Below are 20,807 nucleotides of genomic sequence, written 5' to 3' on the forward strand. Positions count from 1 at the left end.
CAAGAAAGAAGAAACTGGAGAGAGCTAATAAAAAATGTGAAACTTGATAATGAAAGTTATTTCTACATTCATTTCACATTTTCTTTCCTTTAAATAAACAAATGCCACTACTAAAGTAATGAGACACATGAGCGATTAATGGTAAAATGTGAAGAGCCACGGCCTTCTTGTTACAGTACAGTATTTAATTTCGAAGTCACCCTATTCCCTATCCTCTTGACATCATAAGTCAGTTTGGAAGAGGGTAGACATATATGTGAACATCAGGTGGGTATAGAAATAACAAAATTTATTTTCAAATTTTTTTTTTTATTTCTATTAACATCCCCTGGTGTTCATATTACTGGCTCCTATACTTTGATGTAGGTGGGATGCCAGTGAAAGAAAGGGATAGGATAAATATAGAACTAAAATAACAGTTGAAAACGATTACAATTCTAGACTCATCTGGTATAGATTAATGGTAACATATAATCCCTGAAATATGGGACACCAGCTTATTTCTCGACAGATATTCAAAATACTTCAAAACTAAGAATATCATAAGTTAACGAAACTGAAAAAGTTAAAAGACCACATTGCTAGCAGCCACTATAGGGCCTAGAGCCCATCAATTTGGATAAGAAAAGTAGGATTTTTCAAGATAATGTTCAGCGAACACCAACATGGTATACCATTGAGCTGCAGCTAAAACTCTTTCCAAAGAAAGAATTCAGCAAAAAATAAGAGATGTAGGTGTATTCCTTATACCATGATCCTTTACAGTCAAGGCTTTTTTAAGATTTAGATTGATCTCTTTGTGAGTTTCTGACTAAACTTTTAACTAGAAATGACACTGCATTTTTTGATAGGGGACAATTTGGAATTCTAATCCCACATAGCAAATAAGATACATTAAAATAATATCTTGACATATGAGCATAATTCGTTCCAGGACTGAGCTCGTATGTCAAATAGCTCGTATCTCAAGTCAATTTTTACCATAAAAATAACTGAAAAAAAATCCAATCCATTCCTGCCCCATCAAAAACCCAAATCAATTATATAACAATGAAAAACATGTTTTAAATTGCTATAGTACTTTACATATACTCACAAAATGATATAAATGATTGCTGCACTGTGATCTGCAATAAAATATGGTTTTATTATGGAGTTCTTTTCTTTGAGATACACGATAGCGGTCTTCGAGAGCACCCAAGCGCTTAACCACCTAGCGTTAGAATCTGTAAGAGTGCTCTTATCTCAAGTTTGTGCATGTATATCAATGCAAAAATTTTCTCAGCAGCTTGCTTGCATCTCAGAATGCTTGTATGTCAAGGTATTACTGAATCTCTGATGGCCAACCTATGGCGCATGCGCCAACAGTGGCGCATTGTATGATTACAAGTGGCGCACTATACCCCAAAGATAGTAAATTGAATGACTTTTCTTTAAAATTGCTAATTATGTTCATATATTTTCATTACGACTTTCAAGAATAGCTAATGAATATTACCAACGCAAATTCAAAGTGTCATTAAAGTAAGTACAGTTTACTTTGTATTCATGTTAAATCCTTTCCTTTGCAGCTAAAACAAAAGATTGGCCACCCGTGGTCTGAGTGATCTCTGTTGCCACCGGAGATCCGGTGACAAAGGTCCGTCATAGTGAAAACGTGAACATCAGAGGAAAGCTAATATTAACCTCAATGCTGAACGTCTGTGTGATATCCGGTTAAACCGGAGATTCGATGAAAAAGGACCGTAATAACGAAATTGTGATTATTCATGAAAAAGGGTTCGTACCCTGGTTCTGATCGTCTGATTGATTTCTGTTTGTACCAGAGATCCGGTGACAAAGGTCCGTCATCGTGAAATCGTGACCCTCAGCGGTACGATAATATTAACCTCAATGCTGAACGTCTGTGTTATCTCCAGTGAAGCCGGAGATTGGATGAAAAAAGACCGTAATAATGTAATTGTGATCAATCATGACAAAGGTTCGTGTGCAAAAGGCCTCAGCCGGAGTCTGAGTGCCGGATTTCACCGTTGCACTCCAAATATCTGACTAGTTCTCACCCAATGAGTATCCATTATAGCGGAGTATAACTCAAGGCGGAGCTAAGGGTTTCGGCATAAAGCAATCCCAAATAATGACTCATACACTAACGTAACCTATTAATAGTGCTAGCTCTATTAACAGTAACCACATCAATAAAACGTGAATATCATTAAACGTAATATCATCAACCCGGAGAATAAAAGGAGGCAGGAATATCTCGTGATCGTATAAAACGGAAAATGGGAAATCCACCTCCTCTACTCGAGCTTAATAAAGAAAACGAGAGAAGGGGTAACTCGTAACTGTAGAAACAGAAAACGAGCACTCTATGCTCACGCTCTCAAGGTTACATAATAAATAACCAAAATCACACAATAATATGATAAGAATAATGATAAAATTGTAATAACCAAAAACGAAGAATAACGTCAACGTAACAAATAAACATAAAGATATAGGCTAAAACGAGCACCTTCCTGAGGCGTGTACATAACTATAACAAAGACTAGATCCATATTCTTTGTACAAATTGGACTTGCTAGCAAATAAATACCATAGTAAAAACCAATAATAAATAATGATAATAATATTGGTCATAAAACGTAAGTGATATAACCTAGATGACAGAGTACCAGATGGGCAATATTAACTTGAAAATCTACCGAATCGAACAAAACCAAAATGGCTGCCGATACCGAGGCAGGCCAACCTCTTCCAAAACTAAAATCCACAATCTTGGAAAAAGAACAAATGCCCGGTAGTGAAAAAAAACTGTCAAAACAAACTATGGTACTTAACATTGGTAAAGGTGAAGTAGCAACGTCAGTCATGTTGAATTAACGACAATCACTTGCGAAAAACACCTAACAAAATAAAAAACGGCTTAGCGGGCAAGTCCAAAACAGAAGGATGACCTGGAGAGCGCGAGTAGTAGGTGTCGGTGGGGTAGCCCAACTGTATTCTCTAGGGCCTGTCACGGCCCTCCCCTTTGATGAAGGGATTATCTAAATGGAAGACAGCCTGTGAATAGTGGTTTTCACACGCCCTTGTTAAATACACGACACCCACAAGGTGATCGCGCGAGGGTAGTAACATCTGCATTCCATGCTTTTATCTTTCTCTAGTATATTTGGAAGATTTATATTAGAAAAGTGTAAAGAAGGACCCTTTTCACCGGCCGTCACAGATCGACCCAGAAATAGATTTTTCCTTTTTCAAAATCCCTTTTTCTGATGGAAAGCTTACAAAAATTTCCAAAGATGGGAAATGAAAGAAGTGTGGCGGACTCATAGTTTTTAATATAATTTTGCTCTGACAGAAAACGAAAGAGACAAAACCATCTTATGTTCCAAAAGATTACCTTAAAACAGTGCTTCTAGTTTGTTATGCATTTAGCTAAAGCCAATGCTACTAGGAAAAGCATTTTATCTGTGAAATCTATGAGAAAGATTTTCAAATACTTCAAAAGTTGAACTTTTTAAATTCTGTAAAACTACATTCAAATACCAGAAAATAGACTTAATTACTGGAAGCCTTTTAATAATAAAAACCTTAAATACACCTGCTATCATACCTGAAATGGATATATCTAATTCTAGATGCTTGAATATATCCATTAAAGGGTAAGATTGAAAATTCTAGCTCTAGCATCATTAACATCATTAATGATGAGACTTTACTTTTAGAACCTATTAAAGACAATCCAGGGAGCTTCAAAAACCCTAGGTTCTGAAAAAGTTAAATGAAGCATGGATAGGTTGGCAGGAAACACCTTTGAGACTGATTGTTTGAGCAGATTGGTTTATATGACAACCTTCTTGGGCACACTAACAAGCCATAGATTGGCAAAGCATTCACTTTGTGATAAAAAAAGGGCTATTACAGTAGTCATTATGTTGTTTGAAGAGAGCATGGATAGTCTCCAAGCGTTAAGTTTGAGCGACTGCACCGCCTGGTGGTACCTGTTCGACAAGGGTTGCCGAAGGAGATTGGGCCAGTGTGGTAGCTCTCTCAGTGCCTCGACCAGGAGCAACAACAGATCGGGAAACCACTCCATGATGTGTGGCCACAGTGGAGCAATGAGAGTCCTCCTGAGTCCTGGAGCTACTAGGACCCGGTACAGGACTGCGCGAAGCAAGCAAAATAGGGGGGGAAACGTGTAGCAATCCAGTAGATCCCAAGGATGTTGCAGTGCGTCCTCGAACACAGCCGTGGGATCTGGTATTGGAGAGCAAAACACGGGAAGCTTGGCATTGTGGCGTGTTGCGAAAGGTCGATGCATGGTTCTCTCCAGAGGTCGAGTACTCGACTTGCGACCCAAGGGTGAAGAGACCATTCTGCCCCTATTAACTGGTTTCTGCAACTTGGGGCGTCTGCCAGAACACTTCTCTTGTCTGGAATGTACCTGGCTGACAAGGTTACGTCTTGACTCTCTGCCCACAGAAACACCTACCTCGTCAACTGCTGCAAGGGACGTAAGAGCGTGCCTCCTTGCTTGTTGACGTGTGCGACCACGGACGTGTTGTCGCTCATCAGCACTACCAAATGCTCTCTCAAACGGGCCTGGAAATGAAAGAGTACTCTCGAGACTGCCATCATTTCCAGCATATTGATGTGCAGGTGTTTCTTCTCTTCTGACCACACACCTAACATGACCAAGTCGTCCAGGTGTGCACCCCAACCTTCCGTGGACGCGTCTGTGAACAGACGGAACTGAGGTGGAGGAGGGTTTATGAGAAAATCCTCTCATGAGGTTTTCCTCGTTTAGCCACCAAAGGAAATCCTTCCTTACCTCGCGTTCCATGAGGACCGGACAAGAGGGAGGATCGGTGGCTGCCAACCACTGGTCCTTCAGACACCACTGAAGGGGGTGGAGATGGATCCGCCCGAAAGGAACGAGCTTCTGCAGCGAGGAGAGGTGACCTAGAAGAGCTTCCCACTGGAGGGATGGAATGCCGAGTCGATCAGCATTCCCAGATACTTCACCTTCTGCTTGGGAATGAGGTTCGACTTCTCACAGTTCACCACGATCCCCAGATCGCGACAAACTGCCAGAAGCGAGTCTCGATCCTGAATCAACTGCTCCTTCGAGGGAGCGAGAATCAGCCAGTCGTTGAGGTACATCAGTAGGCGGATGCCCCTCGAGTGGGCCCAAGCTGCTACTGTCGTGAACACTCGCATGAACACTTGTGGAACTGTGCAGTCCAAAGCACAGGACTTTGAACTGGTACACCGTGCCCTGGAAGGTGAACCACAGGTACTTTCTAGATGACCGATGAACTGGTACTTGAAAGTAAGCGTCCTTCAAGTCTATCAAAAGTATGAATGAAGTCGTACTGCCTGATGGCTAACAGCACAGTGCAAACAGTTAGCATCTTGAACGCAGTTTGCTGAACAAACTTGTTCAATGGCGAAAGGTCGATGATCAGTCTCGAACCTCCTGGTGACTGACCGTGTACGACTTCCAGTGCATCCTTCTCCAACATTTCCTGGACCTCTCCCTCCAAGGCCAGAGCCTTCAGGGATGTTGGAGCGTACGTGTGGAACGCTATTGGAATGGAGGATAGGGGAGGCCGATGAAGCAAGAATGGGAGGCTGTACTCTTTGCGAAGGGTCGACACTACCCATTCCTCAGCCCCGAGGTGCTGCCACATCACCCAATGGCATGATCGGCATTCCCCTACCCTAGGCAGCATGGGAAAGGGAAAGCCAATTTCAGTATTTCCCTTTTCCTTGCTTGCCCGTTCTTTCCCTGACGTGGAGGAGCTCCTGAGGGAGGCTAAAAGGTCTGTTTGGGGGCAGAACCCTTCTGAACAGGAGCAGGTCTCGACTGCACAGGAACAGCAGGAGCACAACCAGTGGTACCCTTGCTATTTCCCGTGGGCTTGGCCTGACTCGGCCTGGCTGCGGACAGTTTCGCGGGACCAGGTACCTTGAAACTCACAGCCTGTGCCTGGTGGATAATGGAGTCATTCGAGTCGAGGAGCCATTTATCCCGCGCGGCCCGAACTTCCTCTGATGGAAAGAGAGAAGTTGCAGCTCTAATAGGAGTGTTCCTGAGTGCCGGGGCCTCTCCTGAACCACTCTGTCTCGCCAAACGAGCGGCTACTGCCTCGTGTTTTTTGAGGATCAGATTGGCATACTGGGTAGCAAGCTGGTCCAAGAGAAAAGCAACAGCTTTCCCACCAGACAAAGCCAGGTTCCTGTACTGCTCCATGTGTTCAGGGGTAGCGAGCTTGGTGTCCCGCACGAACACTGTGGGCATACCACACTAGTGGTCGAACCACGAAGCACCCATGAGAGCAGCTACAGAGATGAACTTCATAGTTGAAATCTCAGAGGCCAAGAAGGCCACTCTCTGGGATTTCAAGCTCTTGACCAAGGAACCCCCAGCAAGCGCTCAGACTGCGGAGTCGAGAGGGAGAGGACAAGACACAGAAGACTCTGTGACATAGTACCTCTTCTGTTACTGGAGTGGTTGATGGAGAAGCTTGTTTGAACCTTGGCTCCTAAGCGAGTCACCAAGGTCCTGTGATCTGGTCACTCACTCGGTCCAATGCTCGAGCAGCCTGTCTCAACCAGGGTAGTGTGAGGGGCTGTGAACTGCCTTCGGGAGCTCCCCATAGGATCTCCAAGGCTGTACACTTATCTCAGACACTACCTCAGGATGAGCCCTGAGGCCATTAATCTCACACATGGGGTTAATAACCTCTAGGAACAGCGACTCCACCTCGGGATCTTCCGTCTCCACGGCCGGTGAAGGCCGTGGAAGTGGGTGATCCCTCGGTCCCGCTACATCCATAGATGTAGGGGAAGCGACATGCTGCACGGGTGATGACATCCCCCATGAATACCCTCGCTCTGGTTCTAGGACCGAACCAGGAGTGTATTCAGGAGTCAAGGAAGGACCCTGGTAGGGTTCATCCCCGACGGAATGCATCGAGGTTCCCACTGCGACCGAGTGCATGACTGGTCGCTGCAAGCCCCACAAAGCTCCCGAAGGAGCTCGAGCGCGAGCGGGGTTACTGGGAACTGCAGCGCTCACACCAGGAGATGTAGACAGGTTAGTCGCGCGAGGCCTCACCTGTTACATGGCCAGAAAGCATGGGGGTTGGCTGCATCTCGCGCGGCTGCTATGCGCGAGAGCTAGCCTGGTCATGCACGACCGGGCCCAATGCCGCGGGCTGAGCCGCGAGGTGGCTCCATGCCGTGCCCAAGTCGCGCAGGTCGAGCGCGCGGCTGTCTGGGCCTGCTCCCTGCTCATGTGACACAAGAGTCTCTGAGTCGGTCCGCGTGGTTACCCCCATGGAGGTAGTCGTGCGTACCGCGGATTATTCACGAGAGACCACAGCTGAGATTTCTCGTTCCGAAGCCAGGACTCTCCTTTCCCCAATTCGAGTCTGAGCAGTAGATTTGGGGCCCGAGAACCCTGTCACCATGCTCTGGGAGATGATACCTACGTCCTCGAGCTCGGTTGTCGTGTATGGAGGCCTTGCGCGAGATTTGCCCTGAACAATCTCACTAGTGAGGGGAACACGGGAATCTCGCACATCGCCCTTATTCTCCGGAAGAGAAGAGGTGTCTCGGGGCGTCATGTCCCTTCGACTGCGACTGGCCTTCCTGGCCCTCTTCGTTTTCCTCTTCTTCCCCTTCCTCTTTTCCCTGGGGGAGAAGAGTCAAAGTCAGAAGATGAAGACGAAGAGGAGGAAGAACTAGAAGAGGAATACCACCCACGCTTCCTCTTCTTGTGCCCCCTCCGAGGTGCTGGGACATTGGTCGAGGCAACAGCAAACGACACTGGACGAGGATGAACAACCTGAGCCATGTCTGTAGGAAGAACCTGGCAACCCTGGGTTGTAACTTTTTCGACTCCCATGTTCACTGATGCCCCTGTTGTTGTTGTCTATGTACCTGATAAAGCATTTGTTCCTGGCAAAATGCAAACTTTTTCCAAGGGTAAAATAATTGCAGGATTCCATGGTAAAACAAGGGAGAGTAAGGTTTTAATCATTGAGATTTCTTTAATGACTGATGGCAAACCCTTTACAGCTTTGCCCGCAAGTCAGTTAAAAGTAAAATCTGTCAACTCTCCTGCTGATAAGCAGTTAAAATTAAAATATGCCAAATTCCTGCTGATACAATATGTTTTTCAAGTTCACCATGGAAGATAAAGTTACAACCCAGGGTTGCCAGGTTTCCTAAGTCAGAAAAGGCCAACTTTGATCAACTGCAGCTTTCAAAAAAGGCTAAAGGTATAGCCTTTAAGGCCAACCTTGTATGATATTGCTAAAGGCTAACCGATTTCAAATAAAAAAAAAAAATTTGATGTCTTAAAAACTCAATTACATTCATGTGTTCATCAACAATCGTATCATTCAAATGACGTTGTTGAAGCTTGTCCGCCATATTTAAACGGCATCTTAACAAATTTAACTGAAGCTTACCTGATAATCCGAGAGACACCCAAAATTCCCCCTTCTTATCAGGTAACGTGTCGTCATCAGTATCAGACTGTCCAACACTCTGTCGGGTGTCTCTTGGGATTGCCAAAATAGCGGGAGCGCTAAGGTCAACCGCTCCCCCAGCGAAATGCAAGAAAACTCTGACAGGCTGTGAATCCGGGCTTCCCAAAATGGCGGCCAGGATTCACACTACGGCAAGGAGAACCTTGAGAGCAAGGTTTTCCCCTGCATGTCAAGCAGAGCATATGCGGGTCTACAGAAGGTGAGGAAAGCCACCCACTGCAACGCCAGCCACAGCCTGCACAACATCGCATTTTAAAGAGTAACTTTCTCCTTCATAACAATGACCAATCACTAGTACACAAGCACAAGAGAAGGCAAAGGGCTGCAGCGTAGAAAACGGAGAGTAGCACAACCATCCACATTGAGCTGAAGCTAATGAATGAGGAAAGTGGGCTGGCGGTGGGGAGGGGGGGGGGGGCTAAGCTCCGCCCCATACTGCCAGCCAACCAATCAGCACAATTGCCTTTTTTCTTTCTCTTCGGCTGTTCAACTGAGCTGAAGCGAATTCCTATATTAAATGATTACGAGGTTTGTATATCACGTCGGAACAAAGAAATTTTTTATGCAGATCAGGATATATCTTTGAAAAAACTTGACTTAATTTACATTCGTTTAAGGTGATTTCAATGCTAATGCCTGATGAAAGAAGAGAGGAGAATCACTGGTAAGTAAATTTCGCGTAGGCAAAAGAAATGAAAGAGGAAACATGCTTGTAGAATTTGCAGAAAGAAAATCTACAAATCACCTTTTATATACAAAGGAACATGGAAAATGAACATGGAGAAGCCCAAATGAAGAAACAAAAATATAGTTTTACTCTCAGTGAGAAAGTAAATTTGGTTAAAGATATAATTATCAAATAAGTTAAAGTCAGGCAACCATAGAATGGTGGGAAGTAAAATTCATGTAGACCTAAAGAAAAAAAAGAGAAAAACTAATTACTGTATAGGGAAAAAGGCGAAAACTAATTTTAAGAAAGCAGATAAAACACTCCTGAAATAAGAGAAAGATCTGAGGAATTTAGTTGAACAATACAAAATAGGTACTCCCAGCTATATAATGAAATAGAAGTAACGAGAAAATGGATAATAATTTTAAAAAATTTGTATTGGAATTAGCAAAAGAGATAGGTAGAAAAGTTCCTAAACAAGAACAAGGAACCTAACAAAGAAATGATTGGCAATGATGGTAAAATCCAAGAGAGAAGAAATAGAATTAGCAGAACTACAGTATCTAAAACAATAAACAAACAAAAAACCCAAGACATTCGTAAACTAAATCAGACGAAAATTGAGGAAACAGCAATGACAGGAAGAACCATTGCCTAACACCATAAAAAAATAACGTATAATTGGTGCACTTGTCAAAGAACTCTATCTCCACTAACCAATTAACCATTGTCTAACACCACAAATCTCACACTAAATTGTTTTCAAGTAGCCCACTAATTGTACTGTAGGTTTTATTACAGAAATTGTATAACAAAATCCTATACAAACTTGCATTTTAACATCCTTTCTTAATAAATTCCAAAATCATCTATAACACTAAATAAACCACTTCTAAATTCCATTCTATTCTCTTCAAAATTCTAAATCCTTAAAATTTAACTATTTAGTTCTGCTATTAGGTTTAATGTTATATATAATTCAGTTATTATTATTTTCTACTTTATTATGATTTTGCTCTATTATTCCTTCAATCTATTTTTCTTCCTTTAGTCATTTTTCTATAACTATTTTCAGCTAATTATTTCCCTTTAATAATATTTGATTCCTTCTTGCATAATAAATTACAAGCATTTTATTCTAAATAAGCAGAATGAAAATAAAAGACTTTAGTTCGCACTCGGTAAATATCATCACATAATATTTCATCTTCCATTCTTCCTTCTTTTCTGTTTGCTTTTCATTTCTTCTATTCACACATTTTTATTGTTCCTTTTATCCTTTCTTACTGGGTATAATCCTTATTTCCTTTTCTCAGTATTTCCCACAATATTTTATGTGTTAATTCTATCTAATTCTGATTTTGTATAGACTACTTTACAGCATAAAACATGGATATTCTTTCCTGTATCTGAGAGTTGTAATATTTAAGCTCTACAAGGAAATATTTGGCTTATTCTATATTTAGGTATGCTCCCCTCAAAGCTTACATCAATCTCTTTGTTTTATAAAGAATTTTTTTTTAATTTATCTCTCTAATTCCTTAAAAGAGAAATGTGAACTTTTTTTAAAAAAGAAATCTCTAAACAGCATAAACTAAGAATAGGAAAATTGTTCCACTTTACTTTCCATTTCTTTTAAAATTGTGAAAAAAAGACCACAGTATGAACCAGTGGTCAGAAAAAAAGGTTTGACAGCTTTGATTGATTAACAAACTAACTTTAGTAGCTACCAGTTAAGGAAAATTTCATTTCCTATTTAACCTTGCTGCTTCATACTAAAAAATCAAAAGTACACATAGTTTAGTATCAATGAACAAATTTCAAATAATCATGTGATGGTAATTCAAAAGAGGCTTCTTTTAAAAATAAGGAATTTTTTTTTCAACAAATAAAGAAGTTACAGAATACAGTATTGCAAATTCTATATAGATTCTAATTTCCCTATTTTTTTTCATTGAAATAACAATTATTCTAATGAATAATTATTCAACCATATGATAATTGAATACTGTAATGATAATCTGATTCAAAATCTATAGCTTTTACATGAGAGAGAGAGAGAGAGAGAGAGAGAGAGAGAGAGAGAGAGAGAGAGAGAGAGAGAGAGAGAGAGAGAGAGAGAGAGAGAATCTTTTCTTATAACTGTAATACAAATTTATATATTTCATCACACACTTTATATTACATATCAAAAATTAATCAAATATATTGAATGTATCAACTTCTTTTCATCATTTTTATTTCTGCAATTTCTATGCAAAGGGTTTATCGCTGAATAGTTTACATGTGTTAGCTAGAAAGTTGTCATGTATTTTTGTTTGTTTTTCATTACTACATTGTACAGGGAGGGAAATGGAGCAAAAGTTGGCTGTAATGAAGCGCGGGTGGTTTGAAAACACAGGGCTGTGCGCAGCCGTCCTAACCGCAACTGAAAATAAAAAATTTTAAATATCGTACAGATCTCTGAACTGTGTATAACTGAAACCGCTAAGGAGGAGTGACTGTATGTCAAAGTGAACAGTTGTCGAGAGAGAAACTGGAATAATAAAAGGGCAGTGGAGCTTCGATTCTGGATATTAACCATTAGTGTATCTCATTACTTTACTAGAACCAACCTTTACTGAAAGGAAAAAATACGATTTTTTTTTTTACATTCTAAAAGTAAATGTCCATAAACCGAGAAATATAAACATCAGGAAAGGTTTATGGATAGAATATAACATTTGTAAAACTGTAAGGTGGTGATGATTTTACACCTTCTTCAAGTTTAGGAATATAAAATTAAAGCCATACTTTGCTTCTTGTTTAGGAGCCTCCCCAGGATTCTTCATTTTAGATGGTTGAATAATATCAGAATTTTTCGTTTTAAATCGTTGAATTGTCTCAAGAGCTGCATCCAAATTGAAGGGATGAAAAAACGAATTTCTATGTTCGCTAATAGAACCACTGTTCTTCAATTCCTCCTGAAACAAATAATTAAAACAACATAAATAAATTGCCTAACACTTTAGAAACTAATCATGATTTCTAGAGTACAACCAACACAAATTTCAAGACAGAAACCTACTTGAAAATTTTTAGTTATAGAAAACATTTTACAATAATAAAAGGGCTCAATATGAAAAATACCTCCCAAGATAACATGAGAAATGACACTTAAACTGACCAGCAAAAGTATGGCAGAATCTGCTACAGACTTGTCTGGCAACTCATCACAGAGTAGCACTGTTGTAGCCAGTAGCTGAACATGTTGCGTCATCTGTTGCCGTAAAATGTCAAGCTGGTATGGAGTAAATTTGGCAGTCATAACTTCAACCCATATGACATTTTCTGGTGGTCCTTTTTCTTGTTTTGCTCCCTGTAAAAGTAAACTAAAATGGAGTAACACTACTCTTTTAAATGTGATTATTTTATCCAAATAATAACAGATGAGCCAATATCCATGCTACAAAAAAGTTACAACTTCACTTTACTGAGTTCACCTCTATGAGGATTGAACCACTTAAAGTATGACTTGACCAATTTACTTGAGATGATACTAAAAGTTCTTGACTGACTCTTTGGCCTTCAGGTGTAATATCAAATTTTTAAAGTAATTTGTATTTTTCCTAGCCATACACACCCGAGCATTTTAATTATGGAGATTACTTTGGTGTGAGCTGAAATCAGTCATTGAAATGGATAATGAGCAGATATTTGACTGGAGAGGATGCAGGATGAGAAGCCCCACCACCCTCTCAGTTGGGTCATCACTCACTTTTGATATTTCAACCCAGGACTTAGAGGGGTGGTTTGTTCCTACCTAAATACAAGCTCTCACCCTTTAATTAAGGAGACTTACTGCTTGGAGGATAGGAAGGCCCCTTGGAACAAAAACTGGGAATTTTAGTAACTTCTCTGAAAGTGCTCCAGGTTTGATTGTGAAGAAGGGAATGCAAGAACATTATCACCCCCTATCTGTTTGCCATAAGGAGGACAAACTGGTAGGGCCTGGGTCATACAAAGAATTGTACTTTACCATACAAAAAATCCTAGTCCCCCAAAAGGGGATGTCAGTAAGAATCAAATATCAGGTATATGAAAAATTTGATGGCATTACATTTAACATAACACAGTTCGCACTAGAGATGGCATGATATACTTCCTTGGTTAAAAATAATGGGGGCTCTGAGGTGTAACTTAACAGCATCTGGTCCGACCAGCTTGTAATGCCTCAACCGCTCAGCCCCTAGAGAAGGCTAGAAGAATGAAGAAGAGCTTATCATACAACTTTCATTCCCGACTTGAGTCAAAACATTACCACAAACGATAAGCAATCTGTCCACTAAGGGAGTTGAGCTTGCTACACAGCAGCTTGAGCAACCACTAAAGCTCAAAGAGTCTTGTGGGCATATTCTTGCAGATTAATATCTGCCATTTATAAACACCTGCTTTCAACACTTGGCCGGCCGACAGGTTTCTTTTAAAAACAACAATGGGGGATATACACCTGACATCCTGAGCCCTGATTCTGGCTGGCACCTAAACTCTCTCATCAGTAGAAGCGTTAAAGATCTATGTATCGTCTCATAAAGTCAGAAAGAGACTGTGTTCCTTGACACCTCTTTCTTAGTCCCGCCAGTGCTAACAAAAAGTCTATCCCATGGGACACAAGAGGATCTAGTTTTCATCACCACCCGACATCTCCCAGAGAGAGGGAATGGAGAAGGACTTAAACCTGGGGTTCATGCACCACAGGATTCTGAGTCTGCAACATAGTCCGTCAAAGAACTGCAGGAAACCTCCTTCCAACCCTCAGCATGGGTGATTGGGTGATTACATAAGACAGACCGTGCAACTCGCTCACTTTCTTCGCTGATACTAAGGCTAGAAGAAAGACAGTTTTGAAGGTCAGATCTCTGTGCGATTGCAGAAGATGGCCTACTTAGTCTGGTAGACATCTGTAGAGGAACTCTGTATATATCCAGACATCTTCTGTGCAGAACCTTGCAAAAACCCTTTCCCTCGGAGAAGATGCTGGATAGTCTCCCCTAGTCATTCAAGAACTAACAACTCCAAGAAATGGTGATACCTCTACAGGTGTGGCTGACATAGAAAAGTGGGCCAAGGGGGTAACTCTCTCAGAACCTCGACCAGAGTAAGCAGATCGGGATACCATGGCCATCTGGGAGACACCAGGGTCACCCTGATTCCTGGCAAAATCTACAATCTGCTGATTACTGGACACATCCAGGTAATCCCATGTGTATTGGAAGGAGTCTTTGAACAGTGCCCATGGGTTTACAATGGGAAATCAGAAGACAGGGAGCTTCCTGTTCAACCACAAAGCAAACAGGTCCGTCCCTGGATAGCCCCACAGGGCAAGATACTTTTCTGCCCTTCGAGGATGTAGGGACCTCTCTGCTCCTACAACGTATCCCTGACATGTGAGCATGTCCACTAGTACATTACTTCTGCACAGAATGTACCTTTCTGACAACTCAATGGCACGAAATGCTGGCCAGATGTGCATCTGCTTCGTCAACTCACATAGTAGGTGCGAGACTGTGCCTCCCTGCTTGCCACAATGGTGGTGGTACCGCTCATCAGCAATAACAAGTGCCTCTTCAAACATTCGTAGAATACTTGCGAGCCTTTTAAGGCTGCTTGCTTCTTAAAGACGTTAATGTGCAGGTGCCTCTCCTCTTCAGACCTTAGCCCTCAGGCACCCATATCATCCAGGAGTGCTCACTACCCCTCCTTGAATGAGTCTGAGAACAGATGTAAATTTGAAGGTGAGAAACTGAGTGGGACTCCACTGATGAGGTTGTTCTCGTTGAGCCATTGGGTCCCATCTCTCCGGACCTCGTGAAACTGGCACAGGATAGAATGGGGGATCCCTGTTGGTTACCCGATGATCCTTCAGACACCACTAGGGAACGAGTTTCTCCAAAGAGGAGATGGCCTAGAAGACGTTGCCTTTGACGAGCTGGAAAAATGTTTTGGACAGAGAGGGTCGCATAATCTCCATGAGCTTGCTGATGTGATCATCCATGGGAAACTCTCTCACTGTTGCTGAGTCTATCAAAATGCCCCTGTATTTTAACCTATTCTTGGATGAGATTTTATTTCTCAAAATTTACCACAATCCCCAGATTCTGGCAAAATGCAAGAATCTGATTTTGATCCTGAAACAACTGCATCTCCGAGGAGGCCACGATCAATCAATCATTGAGATAAATCATTGAGATACATCAGGAGATGTATCCCTCGGGAGTGGGCCCAAGCGGCTACCGTAGTGAACAACTGAGCAGCCACACAGTCCAAAGAACAGTCTTGAACTGGTACACCAAAGAGAAGCTGAGGTATTTTCGAGAGCTCTGATAAACAGGCACTTGAAAGCACACATTCTTCAGATCCACCCAAAGCAGCAAGTCTCCCTCTCTGATTGAAGACAGTACAGACCACACTGTTTCCATGCTGAGCTTTAGTTTGACACAAAAACTTGTTCAGAAGAGAAAGGTCGATGACCGGTCTTGAGTCCCCAATTGCTTTTTCCACCAGGAAGAGACAACTGTAGAAGCTCGAAGATCCATCTCGAATGACTTCAACCAAGTTCTTTTCCAAAATTGCTTCTTTCTATACCCACAAGGACAGAGCTTTCCTCGATGTTGGGCTTTCCATCAGGAACTTGATTGGAACAGGAGATGGGATGCCTGGTTGTCCACAAAGAGTAGCAAGTAGCCATGCTGAAGTACAATCACTACCCAAGACTTGGCCTTGTATCACAGTTAAGTTGTCCGGGGGAGAGACATACAATGCCCTACTCTCAGTAGTAGGAAAGGAGGAACACCAATCTCAGAATTTCCCTCACCCTCCCCTCTTCCCACCTCCACCATTCCTGAAAGGAGAGGGCTGAGATGGTCGAAAGGTTCCTTATGAGAAAAGGTCGCAGGCATTGCAGAACAGGGTCTCGAAGCGGACACAGGGCCCTTCCTCAATCGCGAACCTGCAAGTTTGGCTGAACCTAAGGGTTTGGCCATTGTTCCCTTTGAAGGACCAAAATTCTTAAAAGCAACAGCTCAGTGGACCAGGGAGTCCTGCAAAACACTCCTCCATGATTCCACTGCCTGTACAAACTCTCTAGGAGAGACGTGGCACCAAGCACCGACGATTTTCTTATGCTGACAGCACCTGACGGCTAACCTGCTTTTATAAGTGGGAGGCTAAAACGTCCCACTTATTCAAAACCCAGTAGGCCCATAGATTTGATGTCTGGTGAGCCAGGAAGGTGACTGCTTTCCCTCCCAAACAGAAAAAAGGCTCTTGTAATTCTCCAAAGCCTCCGGGGTTGATAGCCTCGTTGACTTTCCAAAGTACAGTACATCACTACACCCAACCACTGATTGAGCCAGGACACAGCATGGAGAGAAGCCAAGGAAGAAGCCTTCATCGCTACTGATTCAGAGGCTGGGAAGGACGTACCTTCTGTCTTGAGTCTCTCCAGCAGGATTCCCCTGGTCAGAGCACAAACTGACAGGTCTACCTGCAGAGGTGAAGACATGGCATTCTCTGGCATATAGAACCTCCACTGCCTAGAGAGTGGGGAAGTAAGATTTTGTTTCACCAGCTGGAATGGGGAGAATTCTCAGATTCACAGATTTGAGCATCAACCAGCTCCAAAGCCAGTTATACAAGATCCAACCCGAACAACTCTAACAAGGGCTTCGATCCTTGAGGGGCACTGAAGTGACAATCAGTTGCCAAGTTCTCTTCAAAGGTGGAGCCACAGGTACCTCTCCCAGGTCCCTGCACTCACAAATTAGAGCAAGGACCTTCACAAAGGAACTCTTCAATAAAGGGAAGTCAGCCTCCATGGGCTCCTGAGACATCATGCTCAAATAACCTCGTACTCTACCACATGTGAAGGAGAGGCAGCATGCTACGGAGAATTTAATTCCTACCAAGAGTACAACTGTTCTGTCACCAGGACAGAACCAGGTTGAGGGCTGACAAAGTCCTGGCAAACCCTACTGCAACAGGAGATCTCCTGGTATGCAACCAGTTGGGTCAAGGTGATCAAGGTCTACCACCACATATTCTTCAACTACTAGGACGAGCATGAGCTTTAGTACAACATCAACTGTTACTATCCTCTCTTTTGTGATCCAATCTACGAAGGAGGAAAAGTTGATGTCCTACGTCTAGGAAGGAATGTAGATGGAGGTCACCGAAGTTCCTCCATCAACTCGAAGACAGACTGTGTACCGGACATTGCACCTCTGTTCAAGCTGGCTACCAGAGTAGCCGGCTCAGCCAAGACCCTCCGGATGGGCTGGATTACAAGCTTAGCCGGGTCACGGCCAAAGGCCCCCGGGGGTGTCATGACACAGGGCTAGGACCATAAGACATGGCCCACTTCTTTGCCACAGCCTTGCAAGAACCATACTTGTACCTTCCAACCATATCGAAAGAGATTGGGTGCCACAGCAGGGGGTGGCTGGGGGTACCCAGCCGTCTTTATATATACTCTCACAGCGGTGAGAGAAGTCACTTTTTATTGCAGGCAGGTTTTAAGGGGGACAGGTTATGGCGGGCCAATTTATATAAACAACTCCAGCTTTGTATTAGTTCGGGAAAAATACAAATTATCTCCGAATTTATCATTTGTTCTCATACTAACAAACATTCTGTTATTTATGTGAATGACTCACTCTTGGGTGGGTGGAAGTCTTAGATCTGGCATGGACATTGATCCAGTTTTATCTAGTATAGTATATGACTGTGGTCTATGGAAAACTTTGACACCTCGCTGAAATATACAAAGTGAGAATATTTGCGGCCTGTGCAATATGAAAGGGCAAAAGGAAATGTTAAGAGCAGTATAGGCCTAACAGAAAGTTTCCCAGTAAATGTGGGACTACATCAGGGGTCTGCAGTGAGCCCTTACCTATTTGATCTGGTCATGGATGTAGTAACACAAGGTATTAGAGATCAGTCTCCTTGGTGTATGCTCTTTGCTGATGATGTTATACTGTGCAACACTAGGCGAGAGGTAGTAGAAGAGAAACTGGAGGAGTGGCAAAGAGAAATGAAAAATAGAGGATTGAAGATCAGCAGGAAAAAGAGAGTATTTGAGATTGAAAAATGGCGAGAATGGAGAAGTTAGTTTACAAGGAGAGAGATTGAAGAGTTGAAAATTTCAGGTATTTAGGATCAACAGTTGCAGAGGATGGTGATCTGGTGGCAGAAATAAACCACAGAATACAAGCAGGATGGAAGAATTGGATTGGAAAAGAGTGTGTGGAGTACTATGCGACAGGAAAATAGGGGTTAAGTTGAAAGGTAAAGTACACAGGACATTTGTGAGACCGGCAATGATGTATGGAGCGGAGATGTGGGCAATAAAGAAGACAGAAGAGAAGAAGCTGGATGTGGCAGAGATGAGAATGTTGAGATGGATGTGTGGGGTGACAAGAAGAGATAAGATACGGAATGAGGTAATTAGGGGTACCACTGGAGTTAGAAAACTTTCAGATAAGATCCAAGAAAAGTAGACTGAGGTGGTATGGGCATGTCATGAGAAGAGATGAACAGTATATTGGGAGGAAAGTGATGGAAATGGAGGTACAGGGAACGAGAAGGAGAGGGAGACCAAAGCGAAGGTGGGTGGACTGTATCAAGGATGACCTTCGATCAAAAGGATTAACCGGTGATGAGGTGTGGGACAGAGGTAGATGGAGAAAGCTGACCAGAAACATCGACCCCACATAGAAGTTGGAAAAGATGTAGACAGAAGAAAAAGAAGAAGAGGATGTTATTTGTATGAAAATGGAGTTTTTATGATAAAACTAAGTTTTATGAATACTTACCTGGCACTTATATATACATAGCTAATAATCTCTATTTCGGCAGAATTTTTCTAAACGTGGCAACCGCCATGTGGTGGTTGGGTGGTAGGAGGAATCATTCCCGTTTTCTGTTCTTCAGTTCATCTATGCCCGACCTGTCAACTGAGGGGAGGTGGGTGGGCCTTCGAATGTATATATAACTGCCAGGTAAGTATTCATAAAACTTCGTTTTATCATAAAAACTCCATTTTTATGAATAGAACTTACCTGGCAGTTATATATACATAGCTGATTAACACACTTGGAGGAGGGCGATAGGCAGTAAACATCGTTGGGGAAACAACCAAAACAGCTGTAGGATAAATAAACACCTTGATTCCTTACCTGCTAAGGTAGCTGACTTCAAAGGTTCCTGCCTCTTGAGTCGCTTTCCCTTAGGAGTGTCAGCCAGGATGTGACCTGCAGTGCTGAAAACACTCAATCGAGTATGTCAACGGGGTGAGACCAACAATCTGACTAGACTTCAGGACTACCTATTGCCCAAAATAAAAACTGCAACCTTACCAAACCAACCACCTAACATTTGCAAATTAGATAAAAATTATCTAACTAGACTGAGGTGACTGTACACATGTCGAAGTCCTCAGACAACCAATAAAAAACACCAACCTACGCACAAGTATACAAAACTAAGGTTGAGGGGAGGTAGTAACTCCTTTGCCTAATACAGAAGCCGTAGCTACGTATGGGCCCAAGGTATAGCATTTCTCATAATCCACTCTCACCGCTCTGAGGTAATGAGAGGCGAACACAGAGTTGCTCCTCCAGAATGTCGCATCCATAATTTGACGGAGCGACATGTTCTTGCGGTAAGCAAGCGAGGTCGCAATGGCTCTCACTTCGTGAGCTTGCACTTTTAAAAGTCCGAAGTGTTCCTCCTCACACAAGAGATGCGCTTCTCTTATCACTTCCCTCAGGAAAAAGGACAAAGCGTTCTTGGAAAGGGGCTTCTGAGGATCTTACACAGAACACCACAGGGAGCTAGAAGAGCCTCTCACATGTTTTGTGCGAGACAAGTAGGTCTTGAGGGCTCGTACTGGACAGAGAAGCCTCTCTTGCTCTTGACCCACTAGGTTGGTCAAGTTAGGAACCTCAAAAATTCTTGGCCAGGGCTTAGAAGGGTTCTCGTTCTTAGCGAGAAAGTCTAATTTTAAGGCACATTCAGATTGAAGCCTACCTGTTTTTCAATTGCATGGACTTCACTGACTCTTTTAGCTGTTGCTAAGGCCAAAAGAAAGAGGGTTTTCTTGGTAACCTCCCTAAGGGGAGCCTGTGAGATGGGCTCAAATCTCTTGGTGCACAGAAATTTAAGAACCACATCAAGGTTCCAAGAAGGGGGCTTTAACTGGGTCTGCTTGGTCGTCTCAAAAGACTTCAAGAGGTCATGTAAGTCCTTATCGCGAGACAAGTCCAAGCCTCTATGCCAACAGACAGAAGAGAGCATACTTTTGTACCCCTTGATAGTGGGCACAGCTAGCTTAGCGTCCTGTCTGAGGTACAACAAGAAATCCGCAATCTGGCTCACAGAGGTAGTGAATGAGGAAATCTTGTGGTTCCTACACCAAGCTCTAAAAGTCTCCCACTTGGACTGGTAGACCTTCTGCGAAGAGACCCTCCTCACTCTGGCGATAGCTTTCACAGCTTGTGCTGAAAAGCCTCTCGATCTGACGAGCTTCTCGA

General features: G+C 42.7%; 1 protein-coding gene across 2 annotated transcripts in view; it reads right to left on the reverse strand.

Annotated features, from left to right (window-relative positions):
• Positions 1–20,807, reverse strand: part of mute (muscle wasted) — a 421,459-nt gene that overhangs the window by 203,506 nt on the left and 197,146 nt on the right. For both annotated transcript variants that reach the window (XM_068349571.1, XM_068349570.1), the window contains exons 13-14: positions 12,404–12,595; positions 12,031–12,200 (exon numbers count right to left, since the gene is read on the reverse strand). In XM_068349571.1, coding sequence (XP_068205672.1) covers positions 12,031–12,200; positions 12,404–12,595 — 362 coding nt within the window. The remainder of the gene's footprint in view (positions 1–12,030; positions 12,201–12,403; positions 12,596–20,807) is intronic.

This window comes from Palaemon carinicauda, chromosome 26 (assembly GCF_036898095.1).
Source record: "Palaemon carinicauda isolate YSFRI2023 chromosome 26, ASM3689809v2, whole genome shotgun sequence".
In the NCBI taxonomy this organism is placed as follows: domain Eukaryota; kingdom Metazoa; phylum Arthropoda; class Malacostraca; order Decapoda; family Palaemonidae; genus Palaemon; species Palaemon carinicauda.